General features: G+C 42.1%; 1 protein-coding gene across 8 annotated transcripts in view; it reads right to left on the reverse strand.

The window, feature by feature from the left end:
* Window positions 1-17,959, reverse strand: part of UTRN (utrophin) — a 311,465-nt gene extending 293,506 nt beyond the window's left edge. For 5 of the 8 annotated variants that reach the window (XM_077925924.1, XM_077925927.1, XM_077925928.1 and 2 more), the window contains exons 1-2: window positions 17,360-17,959; window positions 14,500-14,661 (exon numbers count right to left, since the gene is read on the reverse strand). In XM_077925924.1, the coding sequence (XP_077782050.1) occupies window positions 14,500-14,572 (73 nt within the window). In that variant the 5' untranslated portion in view covers window positions 14,573-14,661; window positions 17,360-17,959. Of the gene's footprint in view, window positions 1-14,499; window positions 14,662-17,100; window positions 17,307-17,359 lie in introns of those variants that run through there. The other 3 variants (XM_077925926.1, XM_077925922.1, XM_077925923.1) reach the window with 3 other exon arrangements.
* Between the last annotated feature and the right edge of the window lie 1,541 nt (window positions 17,960-19,500).

The raw sequence follows: 19,500 nt of genomic DNA on the forward strand, positions 1-19,500 counted from the left end.
CTTTCAATGTTAGAATATGTACTATATGTTTTGATTCTACAGGTGCGTAAACTACCCTAGGAACATTTCGATGAAAAAATAATAATATGCAAATGAAACAAGAGTCCAGCACCAGTTAACTGAGTCACATTCTCAAGATGGCGCTGATTACAGAGTAAACACTCACTAAAACAAATTTGTATGTCCTCATCCCACTTCTCACAACCAACATTAGCAGCCAGCAAATGGAATACCTGCACTTAATACATTGGCAAGAAAGTGGCCATGCTGACATGATAAAGAAAGTACTAGGCATAGGCCAAGACTTCAAACACTAGTGTTGCAATAAACCACATCCAACTATAAAATTGGAAGGGGTTCATTTGAAGGACACCCACTAAGTGAGGTCAGACTTAATTTGGAAATGCACAACACTATTCTGTAGGGAGCAGGTCTCCAGAGGACTAATCAGGAAGGGCAGGTTGGTACCCTGCTTGACCTGCTGTCACAGACAGCAAAAGAGTGTGTATGTTTTCTGCCTGCATCAGTTTATTTGTGCAGTGAGGTATCTGGCTGCAGGTGTTGTGGGTGACATCCTTAGGCCCTGGAATAGTGTTGCCTGAAAAAGTACCCTGCATAAATGTCTCTTAGGTGGCCTGGTGAGTGGCTATCTCAAGCAGCAGTTTTTCTTCTTCTTTTGTATAACACACACACTTGTACTTTTAATCATCTGGGTACACTCTGTTCTCTATGAAGTCTCAAATATGATTGATAACCAGGTTGAAATTTCCTAAATTAATTCCTTAACAAACCTTCATTGAAAGATTAGGACTGCTGACACGAATTCAGACTATACGACTGGAATATTAACTGTAACTTGCTTGGCAGAAGTTCCCATTAAAGTCAATTGTACAAATCCAAGTAAAAATGGATTAGAAAGGACTGCTAGCATCACACACTCCATGATCCTGACCTGTGACTTCACCATTCCCTCCTTCCTTGCATCAGAATATCTTTCCTACTTTAATAGGGGTCAAACAAAGAGTTTTCTGTGGCTAAAAAGGATCAGGAGAGCCATACTGGATCAGGCAAAGACTCATCCAGTCCACTATTCTGTTTTCACAGGGGCCAACCAGGAAGCCTGCAAGAAGGACATGAATGCCACTTGCGATGCCCCTGGAACTGGCGCTCAGACAGCAGAGGTAGAACATGGCCATCTTTGAATCTCTGCCACTGTCTCTACATAGTGATGTACAGGTAACAGGTGGCCCTTATTTTGCTTCTAGAATACTTACAAAAACTGATATGTCTTCTGTAATTTCCCCTTGCCCCAAATTGTGTTATTGATTTTGTAGTTCAGTTTCCTGTAATTTCTATAGCATGATTTCATGCCTTTGCTTTTTTATATTTTGGCCCAACACCTGCATGATGCACAGAACACCCACCCATAAGAACACTGTTTGTCTTCTCACCTTTTCAGATCATCATTATAAGGTCCCCTGTAGAGTGATATATCTTTTTTTTCCTTTTTTTTTTTTTTTTTTGCCTGGCTACAGCTTGCCATGGTTTTATCCTTTTTTTCATCTGGAGGAAAGGTGGGCAACAACATTTTTAACTCTCCTCTTCAATGAGAACCAGATTAATGTCAAGAAAATAACTAAAAGGAAGTCATCAAAGGAAGCTGCGCCTTATGGGTTTGTTCAGGCTACCAGAGTAACATGGCTGAATCATTAAAACTCCTTTTTAGATTAGAATCACAGCATGTGTTGCTGCTTGAAAGGTTATCCATCTAGCACCGCTTGAAAAGGGGAAATGTGAACTGATAACATGTGGCCTCATGCGCCACTACGTACTCTGTGGCACACACATCTCACAGCTTCCTCTTCACAGTTTACAGAAAGGAACAGAATGCAATAGGGCGAACTATGCCATAGGTTTACCACACTAGGCAAGCTCAGCTCTATATTCATAGCTTACTAAACCATATTTCAGCAAGTCAGTAATATTTTTTTTAATTGAATTTATATACTGCCCTATTCCCGCAGGTCTCATATATATAATAAGCCTATATTCCTTCAAAATGGTAACAAAAACAGATATTAACTGCTGTGGAGATAGAGAGAGATGTTTTCTGATATATTTCTCAGCTTTTTTATATATCAGAAGCTGCCCCAAACATCTGTATTGAAGAACAAGGTATTAAATTCCTAAATAAATAAGCAGCAGCCTGGCTACAACTATGTATCCTCTACTAACCTCCAGATTAGCAAACATTGCAACATGTTTTACACGGGCTGCCTCTGAAGACTGTCCACAAACTTTAAAATATAGCAGCTAGGCTGCAACCAGGGGCAAGGCATTGCCACAGATATCCCATGGGTTTCTAAATGACAAAGCTGGATCTATGAGCAGCCCTGGCTGCAAGCCTAACCTTTTACAGAGACTGCCATCCCATTTAGAACAAGCTAGGCACTACCTCCAGGACACGGGCAACCCACCACTACCTCCTGAGGTGAACAAACCCCACCAGGTAATGACTGAGGTTCAGTTTAGTAGCTCACAGTTTCTTTAATGCAACCATATGAAGTGCTTTGTTGTTTAAACTACTTGCTTTTTATAGGATAGATTCAAAACAAACCACTTCATACATTCTTTGCACCCTTCCTCTCTAAATGCAAAGCTGGAACTGAGTATTTATACACATACAACCTTAAGTTTTCAAGCCTCATGTATAGAGAACAAAGCTGGTAGGAATGGACGAAGTGGCTTATTTGGGTGCAAGAGGCTTAAAGAATTAAGTGTTTAATGTGATGGCACTGAAGAATACATGCTGATAGAAATGTAATACTTTTTCAAATGCCTGAATTCAAGTAGGATTTCAGTGTGAAGGACTTAGAGTTGTGCACATAATAGAACTTATGTAAAACCGCTTATAACGTGAATTTATACTTAAGAAACTAATTTGCACAGTTCCAGTGCATTCACATGCAAGAATCCCAGTTACAGTTCTCTCTATTTGTTATTTCATATTGTTATAGTTCAACAGAGTAAACACAAGTTTGTTCTGGCCATCCGCCCCCCATGGAAACCACTTTCTTCTCTCACAGATAGTAGACTGAAGGAGTGGGAAAGAAGAGCTTGAGAAGACACAGGAGGAGGCGAGGAAAAACTGACCAACAGCATGAGAAAGATGCTGTTTCAAAAAGCACAATCCAGTAAAATGAATTCATATCGATAAAGACCTGGTTCAGACATAAACAATGGTTATCAGCCTGAGAACAAGTCATTGGAAATGATCCTAGTTCCATCATAAACAGGTGTTAAGACACAGTTTCCAAGTTCAGAAGTAAAAAGGAACCAATGGTCGGCCACAGGGTAGAGAAAGTGAAGTATGCTTTATAAGCCACAGACTGGAGAACCATCAATCTCACTTTCCATTTCTCCTATTCTGCTGGATAGGGCTGGGTAATATCTGGTTTTCAACATTGTGATATATCACCAGCCAAGCATCATGATATGCTGATATATCACAATGTTGGCTGGCTTCATGGTTTTTCCTGCATCGTGACTTTTGCTGGCGCCTGCTTTTGTGATTTGATGACCTCTACAGGGGGTAGGCGAGAGCTGAGCTGGCAGAGTTAAGAGGGGCTGCTGGAATCCAGAGAAGCATTGGCTGGTTTCATGGTTTACACCACATTGTGATTTTTGCATAGGGTGCACACACACGTGAATACACACACAATGATTCACGATATATTGCCAGGTCAAAAATTATGAAACTGGTCTTACATGGACTTCAAACTGGTTTTGGACGGTCTATTGATATATCACCCAGCCCTACTGCTGAATTAGAGCACATGTTGACGTGTGAAAAAAGCAAATCATTTGCAATATGTACCTACATGTTTCCTGTAGCTTTCCATTCTCCCCAACTACAATTTTGTGCCTACAAATGTTTTTCTTTCCTTCAATGTCTCCACCTACTTTCATTGTTTCCCTCCCTCCCCCACCTCCCCTCATAGCAATTTCTCTCCCCTGTGCATTTTTTAAAGGAGATAAAAATAAACACAAAAACTATATATCTCAATAGCAACTTAAAACTCCATGTCCCATGCAGATCTGGCCTTCTTCCAAGTCTGATGAAGTGTCAAATCCTACACCACCAAGAGGGAGGAAAAGAGAGAAGGGAACAAAGAAAGGCCAACACTAGTCATAAAATCCCTGCTCTGGTGTATCAGAAAACTCTAATCTCACTTTCACTCATTAAAGATAAAAAAGGCATTATTCTCAACACCGTAAGTATTGAAATATTAACTTTACAACAAAAAAAGCCTGAAAACACCGTAACCTGCAAGGAAAGGTAACAGTAGCCTCCAGCACTGCAAACTCAAAGGACAGCTATCCAGTAGCAACTACAGATCTAGGAACTTCAGACATCATAGATATTCACTATGCATCCTGCAGGCCACTGCTAGCCAAGGCCTAGCAGAACTAGACCAATTCCTGCAACACATGACGAACACAGCAATCAGTACAGTGCTAGACAAACATTCAAATCTGTGTAACTAAATAAAAAGGTGTGAAAAGTAAAAGGCAAGCAATTGATCCCATGTCTCAAGATCCAGATTTGGGGGAGGGGAGCCTATGATTTTATATCTGCAAAATGAAATTCTGTAGAATAGGGATGGGGAGCCCAGGGCTCTCCTAATGCTGTTGGACTTCAACTCCCATCAGGCTCAGCTAGCATGGTCAACAGGATGGGATGAGAAAGTTTATAGAACAACAACATTGGGAGGGTGGCAGACTACCTGTCTCTTCTGTAGAAAAAGAGTTCTTTAGTTAAGTTAATGGCCCAAGCCAAGCCTGCCAAGTATCTCTTTATGAATCATAAACCATTTCAAAGCAAATGAACGTAGTTTGTTGTTTTATTATTGGTGGCGTTTTCCCTTAGCTGATCTATATATTGAATAGATACAACTGACATAATTTGCGTATCCAATGGAAGTCAGACACAGCTGGTGAGATGCTGAAGTTCTATGAACAAACATGGGAACTCCCCTCATATAGTTGCCTGGTGTTAAATTTTCAGGAAATGCTTCCTGACTAATTGGAGAGTGTGACGAGTTCACTTTCACTTGCAGTATTCCAATAGCATGCAACTGCCAAGGCAGCTAGTACTATCAACAGCAACTGTTTGAGTGTCAAGGGAAAAAAATCAGAAGAACGTAATTCTCATTGGTGAACTCTTCAGATAGCATCGTATTTTGAGGCTTTAGTCCACTTTCATGAAGACTTTTTTTAAAGGGCAAATGCAATTACAAAAAACACTGGACTTTCTTGTGCTATTGCAGTCTGAAACTTGAACAGTTGTTGTGACTGGCATCTTCCCAGGGGTTAAAAAAAAACCCAAGAGGAAATTTTAAAAATAAGTCAACAGATTTTTTTTTAAGATACTACATTCTAGAGTGCTGATGTAAAATTTAGGCTGTTCCCCAACCTCCTGCTTATATTTGGCAGGGGCAGACACATGAAAAAGCAAACATAGTTGTCCCCTTAGTATTTAAGCCAGGTAGTACAAAGTGGAAACCTTTGAATTAGCTATTCTACCTGCATATTTGATATTCTAGTTTTCTGCCTACACATTCCCCCTTCCCAACCAAGGTGGCTATTGCTCAGTATCACGAACCACAGGTGGGAACCTTTGTTTGAACAGACCACAAAGAGTGAACACTCTTTGAGGCAGCTAGCCAGGCATTTCCTTGCTTTAGTGCTGTGTGTTTTATCTTTCAATACATCTAAAATTGCTATTTAAGAGAACCTTCCTGTTGGGCAGTGATCACCAGCAGTTTCTTTAGCCTTTAAAACAAAGAAGCTTTTATAAGTCATATCCTTAAGAAGGGGCACTTGTTTTCTTATTTTCAACTGCTTCAATATTCTATTCCCATTTATTATTTTCAAAACCACACCTTCAAGAAGGAAAACAAGGCATACAAAGGGGGGGGGGAGAGAGTAAAGACACAATTTTGTGTCTTTTTAAGTCACTTCTCAGACTCACTTGATCATCTTGGACCAGTTACCAGATATCAGCATAACTTACCTCACATAACTATTATGGAAATAATAACACTCCAAAGTGTTCAATCACTCTCACTCTCTCTCTCTATATATATATAATCCTTGATATTATTTCTTTACATTTCTGCATAATGCTAGCATCACAACGAAGGTAGAATAGTGTATTTGATACATGAAGTTTTGCAAATTTCAAAAGAGCATAGCATCTACAACCACTAGAAATTGATGTTTTAACCACAGTAAATTTGTTCTGCTTTTCCCCCACATTAAATTGTTTCTCCCCTGCTTTCTCCCACTCACTCAGCAATCCTGAAGTACTAATTAAACACAGTACTCCTTTCCTACCAACAAAGTTAAATGCAGCCAGCATTACAAAGCAAAGCAAAACAATACCCTGAAGTCTGAGTAGGTGGGAATAATTTTCAAAGATAAGGGCAAATAAAGAGTTTTCATTCAAGAATGGCAATGGTCCCACATCTAACGAAGCTCAAGAATGGATTGATCCAATATTAAATTGAAAGCAAAGAGTATGTTAGAATGTGAATCCATAATTAGCATGGAAGCATCTTAGTTATGTCCTCTTTATATTAATTGTACCAAATATGAGGAGTGCATAACCAAGATTCTTCCATAGTAATCCATATTTGTTCTTTTTATTATGAACCGCAATAAATATTCTGGAATGTTTGAAGATACAAACTAATGTGGATTTTTAATAAGCTTATTAAAATTATAACAGTGTGATCCTAAACATTTCTACTGAGAAGTAAGTTACAGTACACTGATTTTAAGGAATCTTAATCTCCAAAAAGTGAGCATATCACTGCAGTATGGGGTTTTCCTTTAGGGAAACAGTTGCCATTCCTGGTTCTGGTATTATTAAAGGTTTAACAGATGTCAAGGAAGTATATTAGATAACAAAAGTGCACTTTGAAATTTCCTGAGGCCAAATAACAATCCCCACCCCACCCCGGTGCTACACTACACAAGTGGCAGAACTTCTACTGTCACCTTTCCATAGAAGCCAATACAGTGGTACCTCGGGTTAAGTACTTAATTTGTTCCGGAGGTCCGTACTTAACCTGAAATTGTTCTTAACCTGAAGCACCACTTTAGCTAATGGGGCTTCCCACTGCTGCCGCACCGCCGGAGCACGATTTCTATTCTCATCCTGAAGCAAAGTTCTTAACCTGAAGCACTATTTCTGGGTTAGCGGAGTCTGTAACCTGAAGCATATGTAACCTGAAGCGTATGTAACCCGAGGTACCACTGTATTCAAGCCACAGAACTGCTTTATTTGTTACCTAGGCTGTCCTATACAGTGGACACTCAGGTTGAGAACATGATCCGTGCGGGAGGCACATTCGCAACCCGCAGCGTTGTGTCTGCGCACGTGTGGGTTGCGATTTGGCGCTTCTGTGCATGCGCGACCGTCGAAACCCAGAAGTAACCCATTCCGGTACTTCCAGGTTTTGGAGGGTCCGTAACCCAAAAAGCACAACCTGAAGCGTCTGTAACCCGAGGTATGACTGTACTAGTGATTATTACACATGTAGATTTGAGGTCCACACTTAAACTGAGGAATATGCCATTGGGTTTTACTGAATGTTCCACATAGTTAGTTCCACTGTTAGTTCCACTGGCATGATGCAACTTCCGTTTTGTATCCTTCCATTGCACATTCCCAAAATCTGCTCTGGAGTGTCCTCCAATCTTCTGGAGATGATTTTGAGAGCACACAGTAGGCTGGAGGGAATGGCTGAGGGAGAAGAAGTTCCACTGCACACACACAGAAGACCTTTGCACCAGTGAGGTTTCAACACTGGATACTAAAATCTATAATCACAACTGAAAATCCTGATAGGTTAAAAGTCAGCTCAAGCATATGCTATAAAGCATATCTCCTATTTTAAACTATGCAATTCTTTAAAATTATAGGTATATTTCTATTGCCGTCTCCTCGCTGTGCATTTTTTGCAAACCAAAGCTGAATTGCATGAACATTTATATCTATTAACAAGCAAGGCAGTACAAAATTGTTATTTTGTTGCATAAGTAAAGATAGAAAAGCCAATTAAAGTGTAAGACTAAATTGATCGTGCCTGGCAGTTTAAATAATAATATTATTATTATTTTAAAATCTCTTAAAATATATATATATAATATATGAATGTAATAACCAAAATTACATCAGAAGTCTATCCTAGAATGCTAGCCATACCTGTGCTTTCACATTCCTTTGAATCTCTGTGTAGGTCATAGTAGAGATTTAAACTCACAAGTCCATTACATTCCAGGCAGAGTAAGAGAAGTTATTAAATACAACAGTGCATGTGTTAAAACTTTCAGAACATAAATTATTAGTTACAGAATGGCAGTTTGGCCTTAGTAAAATAATAATTTCAGCAAGTAAGATCCAGCACCTAGACAGCATCTTAAAAAGTAGAGACATCACCTTGCCAACAAAGGTCTGTATAGTAAAAGCTATGGTTTTCCTAGTAGTGATGTATGGAAGTGAGAGCTGGACCATAAAGAAGGCTGATCGCCGAAGAATTGTTGCTTTTGAATTATGGTGTTGGAGGAGACTCTTGAGAGTCCCATGGACTGCAAGAAGATCAAACCTCTCCATTCTTAAGGAAATCAGCCCTGAGTGCTCACTGGAAGGACAGATCGTGAAGCTGAGGCTCCAATACTTTGGCCACCTCATGAGAAGAGAAGACTCCCTGGAAAAGACCCTGATGTTGGGAAAGATTGAGGGCACAAAGAGAAGGGGACAACAGAGGACGAGCTGGTTGGATGGTGTTCTCGAAGCTACCAGCATGAGTTTGACCAAACTGCGGGAGGCAGTGGAGGACAGAAGTGCCTGGCGTGCTCTGGTCCATGGGGTCACAAAGAGTCAGACACGACTAAACAACTAAACAACAACAAGATCCAGCACAAGCAAGTAACAGACTTCTCCTTCCTGTCCCCCCCACTGGAGACCCCCAGCACCCCCCCCCAAAATCTAGGGAATGCCTTGAGAGAAAAGAGAAACCAGTCCTGTTGCACAAGCAAATTTCCAATGTACAAGTGGACAGGCATCATTGGGTGTCACTCAGTGGTCTTATAAGGTCCTTGAATGACAAATAGCGGAAAACATATGAACAGTAGGCTGTAAACCACCTCCAGTATCTGCAGGGCTTCCAAATTTGTATTATACTTCTAAGTCATGGCTCTCTCATTGGAAAAAAATGAGTACTGAGTACATAATGAACATTTGGTGTTTAAGAGATTGTATTACTACTTTCAAAAATGCAAAAACAAAGTCTTTGGGGAAAAAGAGATCATTCAATCACTGCTTGAAAAGTCACAGGAGTCATAAACACCATATTTTAAGTGAATTTATTTATTAAGTCTAATGATATATAGGCATATATTCTCTGGACAGCTCACAAACCAGTGAGAATAAAATGCAACACTAATATATAACAGTAAACAGCATAAAAATTAGTTCTTACTGACAGCCATTCATATGCCTGGATAGCTCAGTTGATTAGAACATGGTGCTGGTAATGCAAAGGTTTCAGGTTCAATCCCCATATGGGGCAGCTGCATATTCCTGCATTGCAAGGAGTTGGACTAGATGACCCTCGGGGTCCCTTCCAACTCTACAATTCTATAATAGCATGGTGATATAATAAAATAGCCAGATTGAGAAGCCCAGATAGCAATCCTTGCAGCTTTAACATATGCCAAAAAAGCTCCTTGCAGTGTAGGTCTACAATGTCTTCTGTAAAAATATTCTGTAAAGACTACTGCTTGTTGCTTTGTTATTTTATTAGCAAAAACTAATAACAAAATTCTTTTACTTTAGGGCAATCCCACCATACATGGAAATAAGCACCAATGGACTACTTAAAATTTCTAAAGTGCCTAAAAATCTACCAGGCAGTGCACAAGTGTATGCCAATCTTCCAATCAATAGTTCGAGACTTTTGCTTTTTGTGTTTTCTTCTTACACGTTTTATATATATATATGTTGTTGTTTAGTCGTTTATTCGTGTCCGACTCTTCGTGATCCCATGGACCAGAGCACGCCAGGCACTCCTATATATACACACAGAGACAGACACACACACATATATATCTCCTGTATATTAGGAAGTGGTGATGGTGAAGTTATGAAACAAGAGAAAAAATGAAAGAGTTGAACACAACTCTCAACCATGTTACACCATGATTAAAAATAACTTTTTGTCCTTCTCCAATAATACGAAAACTTGGGCTCGCCCAATGAAATTGACTAGCAATATATTCAGAACAATAGATTTAGATGAAGTACTTTTTCACAGAATGCAAAACTTATGGAATTCACTGGCACAAGATGTGGTGATGGCCACTGGCTTACATGGCTTTAAAGGGGGCTTAGCAAAATTTGCAAAGAACAAAGTGTTATTAGCCATGATATTTAAATGGGACCTCCAGGTTCAGACACAGCCTGCTGGGTACAATAGTGTAGGAGAACTATTGTCCATGCCCTGCTTGTGGACTTCCTAGAGACTTCTAGTGAGCCAACATGAGAAACAGGGTGCTGCAGCTTTGTTGTGAACGCCTGACATACAGCACAGCTTTACTTTTCCCTACATAAGTGAATTGCATGCTGCAACTGCAACCCATTGACCTTGCCAGATGCAAAATAATGGCCCCCACTGAGTGACTTCTATGGAAGAAACAATAGATTATGGCTGGGAAGGTTATGGAGCCAAGGTCAAACAAGACACCTCCTATGACATGGGAATTCCAAACATTAGCATTAGTTATCTAGGATAAAGTAATGTCAACATCAACTGATACAAGAGTTGTGTGAACTAGTAATCTGCTACTAATTTTACCTAAAGAAGATTATTGATTATTAGCACCATGAGTTGAAAATAAATGCGATTAGAAATAGAAGTCACTGTTCAGAATTTTAAGAGTAAACAATACTCCCACCTGTAACATATTTTAGTTGAATTCTTTCTGCACTGCACTCTAGCTAAAATTCTGGCATTCCAGCAGGAAAAACAAAATAAACTATTGGATTATATTGCTGGCTTTGGGGCCTTGAAGTTATGAAAACATTCTTGGTATCCAAAGCAACATCTTAATTTAGTGTGCTTGTTTAAAATAAAGATAAACAATTTTTCTCCTTTAAAATATAATGTAGCTTCACGAAAGGGAAAGTGTACAACTATCTTCAAAAGACTTTTAAACATATTTATCCCTCTGCACCAGGGCAAGCAACTATTTTTATTAGATCATTTGTACATAACATACAAGTGACAGAAGGCAAAATCCAACATTAGTCACACATAGGAAAGACCCATTAAAATCAATGGGCAAGTAACTTAAGACCATTGATTTAAAAGTGTCTATGTAGAGTATGATTGGTTGAATATCACCCAAATGAAATAGAGATCATTATCAAAATACCAATCATAGTATAATAATACCTTTTATTCTGCATTATCCATTACAGAACAGAGTTATTTCACTTTAGGAATACTCCATTTGAGGACTAGCACAAGTATTCCTTCCCTTTAGCACTTTTCCCTTTATGGAGCAATTAAGATGAAAAGCACAAATGCCAGTCCTGACAACAAGTCTTTAATTTGTTGACTAGCGGCGGGGTGCGCTCCCGTCGTTCGGTCCCAGCGCCTGCCAACCTAGCAGTTCGAAAGCACCCCCGGGTGCAAGTAGATAAATAGGGACCGCTTACCAGCGGGAAGGTAAACGGCGTTCCGTGTGCTGCGCTGGCTCGCCAGATGCAGCTTGTCACGCTGGCCACGTGACCCGGAAGTGTCTGCGGACAGCGCTGGCTCCCGGCCTATAGAGTGAGATGAGCGCACAACCCTAGAGTCTGGCAAGACTGGCCCGTACGGGCAGGGGTACCTTTACCTTTACCTTTAGTGTATTTTGAAGAACTGCACACTTTTCATTGAGAAATCCCTCTCCCAGATTCTGCTCCTATCTCAGGTATGCAGAGTAATAAATAACTAAGATTCAGGAAAATTCGCAAAAGGTAAATACAAGAGGCAGGCCTAATTCCGATGATTTCTGTAGCTGGCTTTCTGTTTAGGTCAGCTCAACAGCACAGTGCAATTCTATGCATGTTTACTCAGAAATAATCCCTCCCTATACAGCAGGAATGGAGAACCTTTGGCCCTCCACTTCTGACGGGGATCCCAACACCCATCAACCACAGGAATATGGCCAATGGTCAAGAATGATGGAAGCTGGAGTATAGCAACACCTATCCATTCCTGGTATAGAGCTTATATACCTAATTTAATTAACATCACAAAAGTTCAAGAGTTAAAGCTTGTATTTTTAATTCAGGAATTACAAAAAAATGAAGTATGCTGATAAATCTTTAAATATGCACATATAGCATATCTCCAAATAAAATTATTTTCAGAAGTTAAAAACCTAATAAATACCTGCTAATCTCAGAGTTTACCATACTATGAATGCTACTAAGGGGGCTCTTTCACGCTGCACATAAACAAACCATGATCCCTAACTTCATATTACATCAAAACCTGGAATTGTAGTTTGGTTCGCTCCTGGCAAACTGAGATCTATAGGTTTGTTCTTGATTTACTAGACATGGTTTACTGGGAGCATAACAAGCCCTGGTTCAGATCTGACCCAAAATAGTGATCACAGAATTGCTTCCTATACCCAGCCAATTGTGTGATAAGTCAAACCACATATATGTGTATTTGAAAGTGAGCTGACTGGGGTCAGTGGGAGAAATGCTCTCATTCTTCAACAATTGAACTGACAAGATGCCATTGTGGCCCATCAGGGCCGTCTTTACCCAGGGGTGCAAGGAGTGCGGGGCACCCGTGCACCAAATTCTGGGGGGCGCCAGGAGGGAGAGTCTCTGGAAAGTCTCACTCACCAAAGCTGGGAGGAGGGCAAGTGACAAGAAAGAGGGAGAGACAGACAGAAAGAGAATGTGCCTATCTAGCGACAGGAGTGTGCACAGGCTCCAGAAGAAGAACCTGTATATGCGCACTCTCAAGGGCCCTCCCAGCTCCTCTAGAAATAAGGTCATTCTCACAATGAAAGGCTGCCCGAGATGGCTCTCCCACACATGCACATAATGCCCGCCCGTCTCATCTTTCAGACACCTCCCTATGACCGTAAGCGCATGCATGGAGTCTTTACACTGACTCCCAATGCGTTCTTTGTCTTCTTTAAAAAAGCTGGTTTTAAACAAAAAACAGACACAAAACCTCCTTTTGGAACCGCACAGGCATGAGCACTATTTTTCAAATTATAATAGTGTCAGAAGGCATAATAAAAGTTAATTTGGGAGCTAAACTGAATTTGGGGGCGCTGGGTGGATCTTTGCACCCCGGCGGCGCATATGCTAAAGACGGCCCTATGCCCCATTCTGAAAAGTGTGCAGTGCCTAAATAACTTGTGCATGGCAAGAGATTTATGGATGTAGCAGACGGGAGGGAGTACAGAATTTCAAGTGGGCTCTTTCAAAGTATGTGCAATCACACCCCGTCCACATGAAAGATACAGTCCAAGACTGCACAGAGAAGAAAAAACACTCACAAGTGTGCAAAACATTTTTTCCCCTGCCCTGACCAGTCCTGCAATTCTGGTTTTATGGCAAGGCATTAAATTAGAGCCCCAGGGAACTCCCAAAGAGACACGTACTACCTTCAACTTCACAAATATTTTAAAAGGCATTTTGCAGTGTGCACAGTAAGTTTTCTAAGCCGCAAACAAGTGGCCCAAACAAGACTTAATAAAGCCTAATGTAATTGGGTCCTAAAAAAACAGACATGATTAGCTCTGCAGAAAAACAGAAGCCTATAATTACTCTTATTTCATGATGGCTGCGTCAAGAGTCTTTTCAAGTAGAACCAGGAATCCAGCATACAGAACAATGCTTTGACAGACAGACACATCAGGTGTTTGAATTAGAGGACCAAATTACATTTACACACAAGTGGCATAATTGTAGCCAGAGAGTACTTTTAACAGAAGTAGTGCCAGTTTGGGTGGGTTATTGAAGGTTATGGCACTTCAGTAGCAAAGCCACTGATTGTACCATATTGCAAATAAGTAGCCTGTTTTGGAGAAGGTGACAGTAAACAAGATGAACAGGCATCTGAATCCCCCCCCCCCCCCGTGGTTCAGGGGCAGGTGCTAGGGCATTTAAGGGCCGAGAAATGGTTAAAACACCTCTCTCCTGCAGTGCTGTTTCTCTAGTACTCCCAACTGCAGGCTCCCTGAACAGGTTTTTCCTGTTTCAAAGAGGGCCATCAGGCTACCACTACATGCATTTGTGCATAACATGAAGTTCAGCTCTTCTGTTTATGACAAGTAAATGGCACTTGTTTGTTTTTACCATGAAGCATTCTCAAGAAAAAGGACTGGAAACTTTTGCTTGAAACTCACCAGATCGGGATTTAATGATGTTGCTAAACTCATTGCGCCCTCCATCTAGTCCTTCATCCAAAACCTTGGCCATCCTTTTTCCGCCCCAGCTTCAGAATTCCTGAGTAGAATTATTTAAAATCTTTGTCCACACTGCTCACACTCCAGCCTGCTTTTGAATACCTGAAACATAAACACACTCAAATAAATACATGTAAATAGTTCTTCTCAAGTAGGACTTTATAGGTATCGCTGCAACTATTTCAATACCTTCAACCCATGCCTCCTCATTTTTAAAACTGTGTAACTAAAAATCCTCATTTGCCGCTGCTCCTTTTAAGCCTTGGACTAGTTCCTTATCTTACAGATGCCCAAAGGTCAATTTACTCTGTAATCAGAGTCTATGGGAGGATAGGCTCCAGGAGAGGATAAAAAAGGAAGACCTAAGGAGGCTGCTGACAAATTCTAGAACTCGAGCTTTTCAGTACTACCCACTTAATTACATGGTACCATGCTGTGCTTTCAGAGTGCTTTTTAAACTTAGTATCCATGACAGTGTGTGTGTATGGGCAAAGGTCAAGCAATATCTAGTAAGTCACAATCAAAATCCAATTAGCCTGTGTTATAAGGTTACTTACAGATTTATTCCATACACAATCAAATGCAATTCAATCCTGTATATGTTTACTCACAAGTCCTTCTGAATTTAGTGGGACTTTGCTTCAGGTAAATGTGTATAGGATTGCATCCTTACACTTTAGAAGAGCACAATTCTCATCACCGCCTGCCACTTTAAAGAAATCCTGGCCCACAGACTAGAACACAGCTTGGGAGTGGCTGGGTTGACTTCCTTATTTATGTGGAAGGAAACAGTTTTCCAGCTGTTCCAAAGCCTGCCTGGATGAGACTGGTTAGCTCTCCAAAAGCTACAGGGAGAAGGAAGAGTTATTTGCCTCTTATATAGTTTAGCCATATAACATTTTAGGTGGAAGACAATGAAGTCTCTCAACTTGAACCCTGTCTATTTTCTAACTTTTATTTCTTACAAAAAAAGAGATAATGATACTAATCTACTAAAGCCTCAATGCACTATTAATACATTTTCCCACCATTCCCCAAGGGCTTAGAATTGTTTACAATATATCATCATTTTATTTGTATTACAGCCACCTTCTAAGGTTCAATGGAGCTGAGAGATGGAATTTGCTGTAGGCCATCATGCAAGCAATAAGATAAAAAGAGGATATGGACTTCAGCTTTCCAACAGTATCACTCCATGAGTCTATTGGGGGAAAGGAAAGAGACCAAATTATGTCATGAGTCTTGAGATGAGGAAATCTGCTCAGATTTTCACTCAACATGTGACTGCTTGAATTGCCAGGTACAACTGTCAAAGTCAAGTTTCACACGTAGAATGAGTTTGGATTCCATCCAGCCCAAACTCTCAGCCCTTCCCAGCTGTCCACACACACTATACGCACACATAAGCAACCACAGCATACATAATCGGTTCATATTCTAGTTGCCTTTCAAAGGTACTTTTGCTACAATGACTTCTGCCCAGAAAATATTCTAGACCCCTTGCCTCAGAATCTGCTCGTATGCCAAGTCCACACATCTTTCCAGATATTGCACACATTAATCTCAAGGGAAACGGCCAGCCCAATTCAGCCCTCTCTGTAGAACCCTGAGCTTGCCTGAAGCAGGACAGCCAACGCCTGCTCTCGTCACATTCTGCTTCGAAGCAAAGCAAGCAAGAGTTGTTTTTTAATTAGAAACAAATCCAAGTAAGTTAAAAACAACAACAGAAGTGAGGTCACTGTTCTCTTGCCTTAAAATAACCAGTGACTATTCCACAAGTTACTACATATGTGTCTGGAGGGAGTGTAAGGCAGATAAGGAAGAAGGTGGCAGCTGCCTTCCACCTCAAGTGGAAGCAACAGGTGGTTTCCTCTACTCATTTTACCCACCAAGGCCTCCATGCATAGGTGGGCACAACCAGGGCCATCAAACCCACTAGCACTTCTTCACAGGAAAAGAATTAACTCTAGTCTAAGCCTCCTTTGATTCCCTTTCCACAAAATGCATGCAGGTAGTGAGATTCGTATCTCCGAAAAGCTAATGAGAAATTTGTGTTTCATAGAAGCTTTGAGTGCACCTAGAACTCCAAAGGTGAGCGAGACAAGCGACCATTTTGCGGAGCTTTTAAACCTGTACCTGCTCTTTTGGGAAGGAGGAGGCAAAGGCGGTTAAAGACAGTGGCGCACACTTTCGGCAATTAAAGCCTCCTTGCATTTCAAGCATCCTACCACTGACAATCTAGCTGGGCGCCCAGACCCACGCTCCAAATCGAATGGAAGGCTTTCCTATATTATCATCCCATTCCAAAGAAGTTATCCGACGAAGCGGCCTCTCCACCTCCAAAGCCTATGGCACACGACGAATTTGCCAACTCTTTTCAAGTGCTACTCTTTTTTTCTGGAAATAGATCAGTGAGTCCACTGATGCCACGTGTGGCATAAGAAAAACAGGAGGAGCACCAAGGAAGTGGGTGATCCCCTTCGTTTCCCATAAGGGGTGGTGGAGAGAGAGAGAGAGAGAGAGAAGGGGGTTTGCCACGACCTACGTGTCAGACTCCAATCCCCACGTGCATCCAGCTTCTTTGCAGAGTTTTGTCCCCAGCTGACTGCTGAGGAGAAGAACTGCAGCCCCTCACCAAACACCAGGCTTTGAAACTCTTGTCTGTGGTCTCCAATCCACCAGGCTCACGGGGGGAGACGAGAGAGAGCGAGAGAGCGCTTCTTGGGCTGCTGCCCTTTTGTCCTCCCCTGCGCGGAATCGCATTACGCTCTTCGGCGTCGTCAATTATTCACCAGCTTACCTGCTGGAAAGAAGCAGGAGGAGGAGGAGGAGGAGAGAAGCGCCGGCCAGATCCGCTGCTGCCCCGGCCAAGTCAAATCACAGGCTCCATTCCGCGCAGGGCTGCTGCTTTCTCTCCCTCTCAGAGGGACAAAAGTAAAATGAAACCCAGCGCCGACAGCCTGAAGAAGTTGCTAAAGCAAAACTAAACAAACCCCCCTCGGACCAAAAGAAAGTTTCGGCGTCCCAACTGCTCGCTCCGCGCCCCGAGGCTGCCTCTCGCTCGGCTCCTTGAGGCTGCCGGGGGAGGAGGAAGAGCCTCTCCCACCACCGCCCCCTCAGGGCGGACCCTCCCTCGCGCCCTCCTTCCCTCCCCGCCTCGGCTCCTCCTGGGGCCCCCGGGATTCCTCACTCGCTAGGAGGGGAGGGCGCGGCTGCGAAGGGCGGGCGATACAGCCAGCCTGCCTCGCCTCTCGCCTCAGCCGCTTGGGCAGCCTGCGCCCCTCCTGCAACCAGGAGTTTGCACGACGACGACGCCTGGATAGGGACTCTCTCAGCGAACTTTTTTTCGCGGCGCCTGGAACTTTGTTCCTGGAACGCGCGCGCGCGCGCAGCCACTCGCTGACTACCCTCCCTCCCTCGTCGGAGCTGCAGCGCAGGCAGCGCCACACTCTAGCGCTGGGAACGCGGCGTGGCAGCGTCACGTGGCCTGCCGGCCTGCCAATCAACCTGGACTCCCTTTCCTGTGCCTGGGGCGCCCGGCCGAGCGTGGGACTCTTAGACAGGACGGCTCCGGGTTCGAGCCCCGCTTGGGGCAGAAGATGCCTGCATTGCAGGGGGTTGGGCTAGATGACCCTCGTGGTGTCCCACCCTCCCAACGCTACAGTTTTATGATTCTAGGACCGCACTCGCCCAAGGAGGTCGGTGTGTCACTTGCTACCCCGTCGGAGGAGAAACTCAAGATTGCCCAGAGCTGGAATCCTTTGCTGCCTTTCCCTTAAAGGCACACCCCACCCCAAAGTTAAACTAAGAAATTGTGCAGCCTGGTCATAGACTAGCTTGCTCGGAAATGCGTGTCTCACTGTACTGGAGAGGGGATTCAGTCCATAGTTGGGCGTGTTTAGGATTGAGGCACGGAACTGGCATGTGCGATGGGAGGCCACAGTCCTATGAAGGCTTGTTTACCAAAGAGTAAAGCCCTCTGGGCACAGTGGGCCTTGTTTTCGAGGAAGCATGCATGGATCACAGCCACCTGGGAGTTTACCTTGCAAAACCTTTGCTTGAAACACCAGATGCCGTTGTGCTTATTTATTTATTTATTTATATCCTGCCTTTCTCCCAGGTGGCTCACAGCATGAATTAAAACAAATACAGCTAAAACACACACAATCTATGTAGATATTTTATGTAGAATATTTTAAAGATTGGCCATAAAGCAACTATAACAGCTGGACAGAGCGATCCTAACTGGGCAGGTATGTTAGAGCAACACAATTAGTCCCAAGTTCAGATTCCACAGATATACTTGCGGAAACTGTCTCTCACACACTGCAAACCTTCATATAGCACAATGCAGGTGTAAATGTGAACAAATAACTGCATATACAAATGGGCCTCTTCGTGTATGCAAATACAAGGCTCTCTGGAAGCTAATTTGTACAGTGCATCATGCCTCACTATTGCCAGTTGCCCTTTAAATGCTGGACTTATGTTTGTTCTGCAGATGATATACTGTCCATTGTATCAATAGGAGAAAACCAAACTAAGAACTTGTACAAATTACTGCTTCTAGCAGCCATGGTCTAAATTTTCCTTCTCATACAGATCACACCCTATATGCTTATTCTGGAAAACTCTGCTCTTATATATAATTTCAGTCAGGCTCTTCTAACCAATGATTTATAAGTACCTCCATATCTGCCACCCGATTGGACAAATGAGAGCCAACAGAGTGTTCAATAATTGTCCTATCAAAACCTGATATTTTGAATCCTCCTGTCAGATGAAACCACTAACCAAGGCCTATAATCACAGCTACGTTGTAGCAACTGAAAGTTACTGTCTGTAAATTTAGTAATACAAAGTAGCAGACTTCATCTCTTAATGTTACTGTTGTTTACTACAACTTTTCAAAACACATTTTACAAAGCTTACAGTAACAAT

Source organism: Podarcis muralis, chromosome 3 (genome assembly GCF_964188315.1).
Source record: "Podarcis muralis chromosome 3, rPodMur119.hap1.1, whole genome shotgun sequence".
Lineage (NCBI taxonomy): Eukaryota > Metazoa > Chordata > Lepidosauria > Squamata > Lacertidae > Podarcis > Podarcis muralis.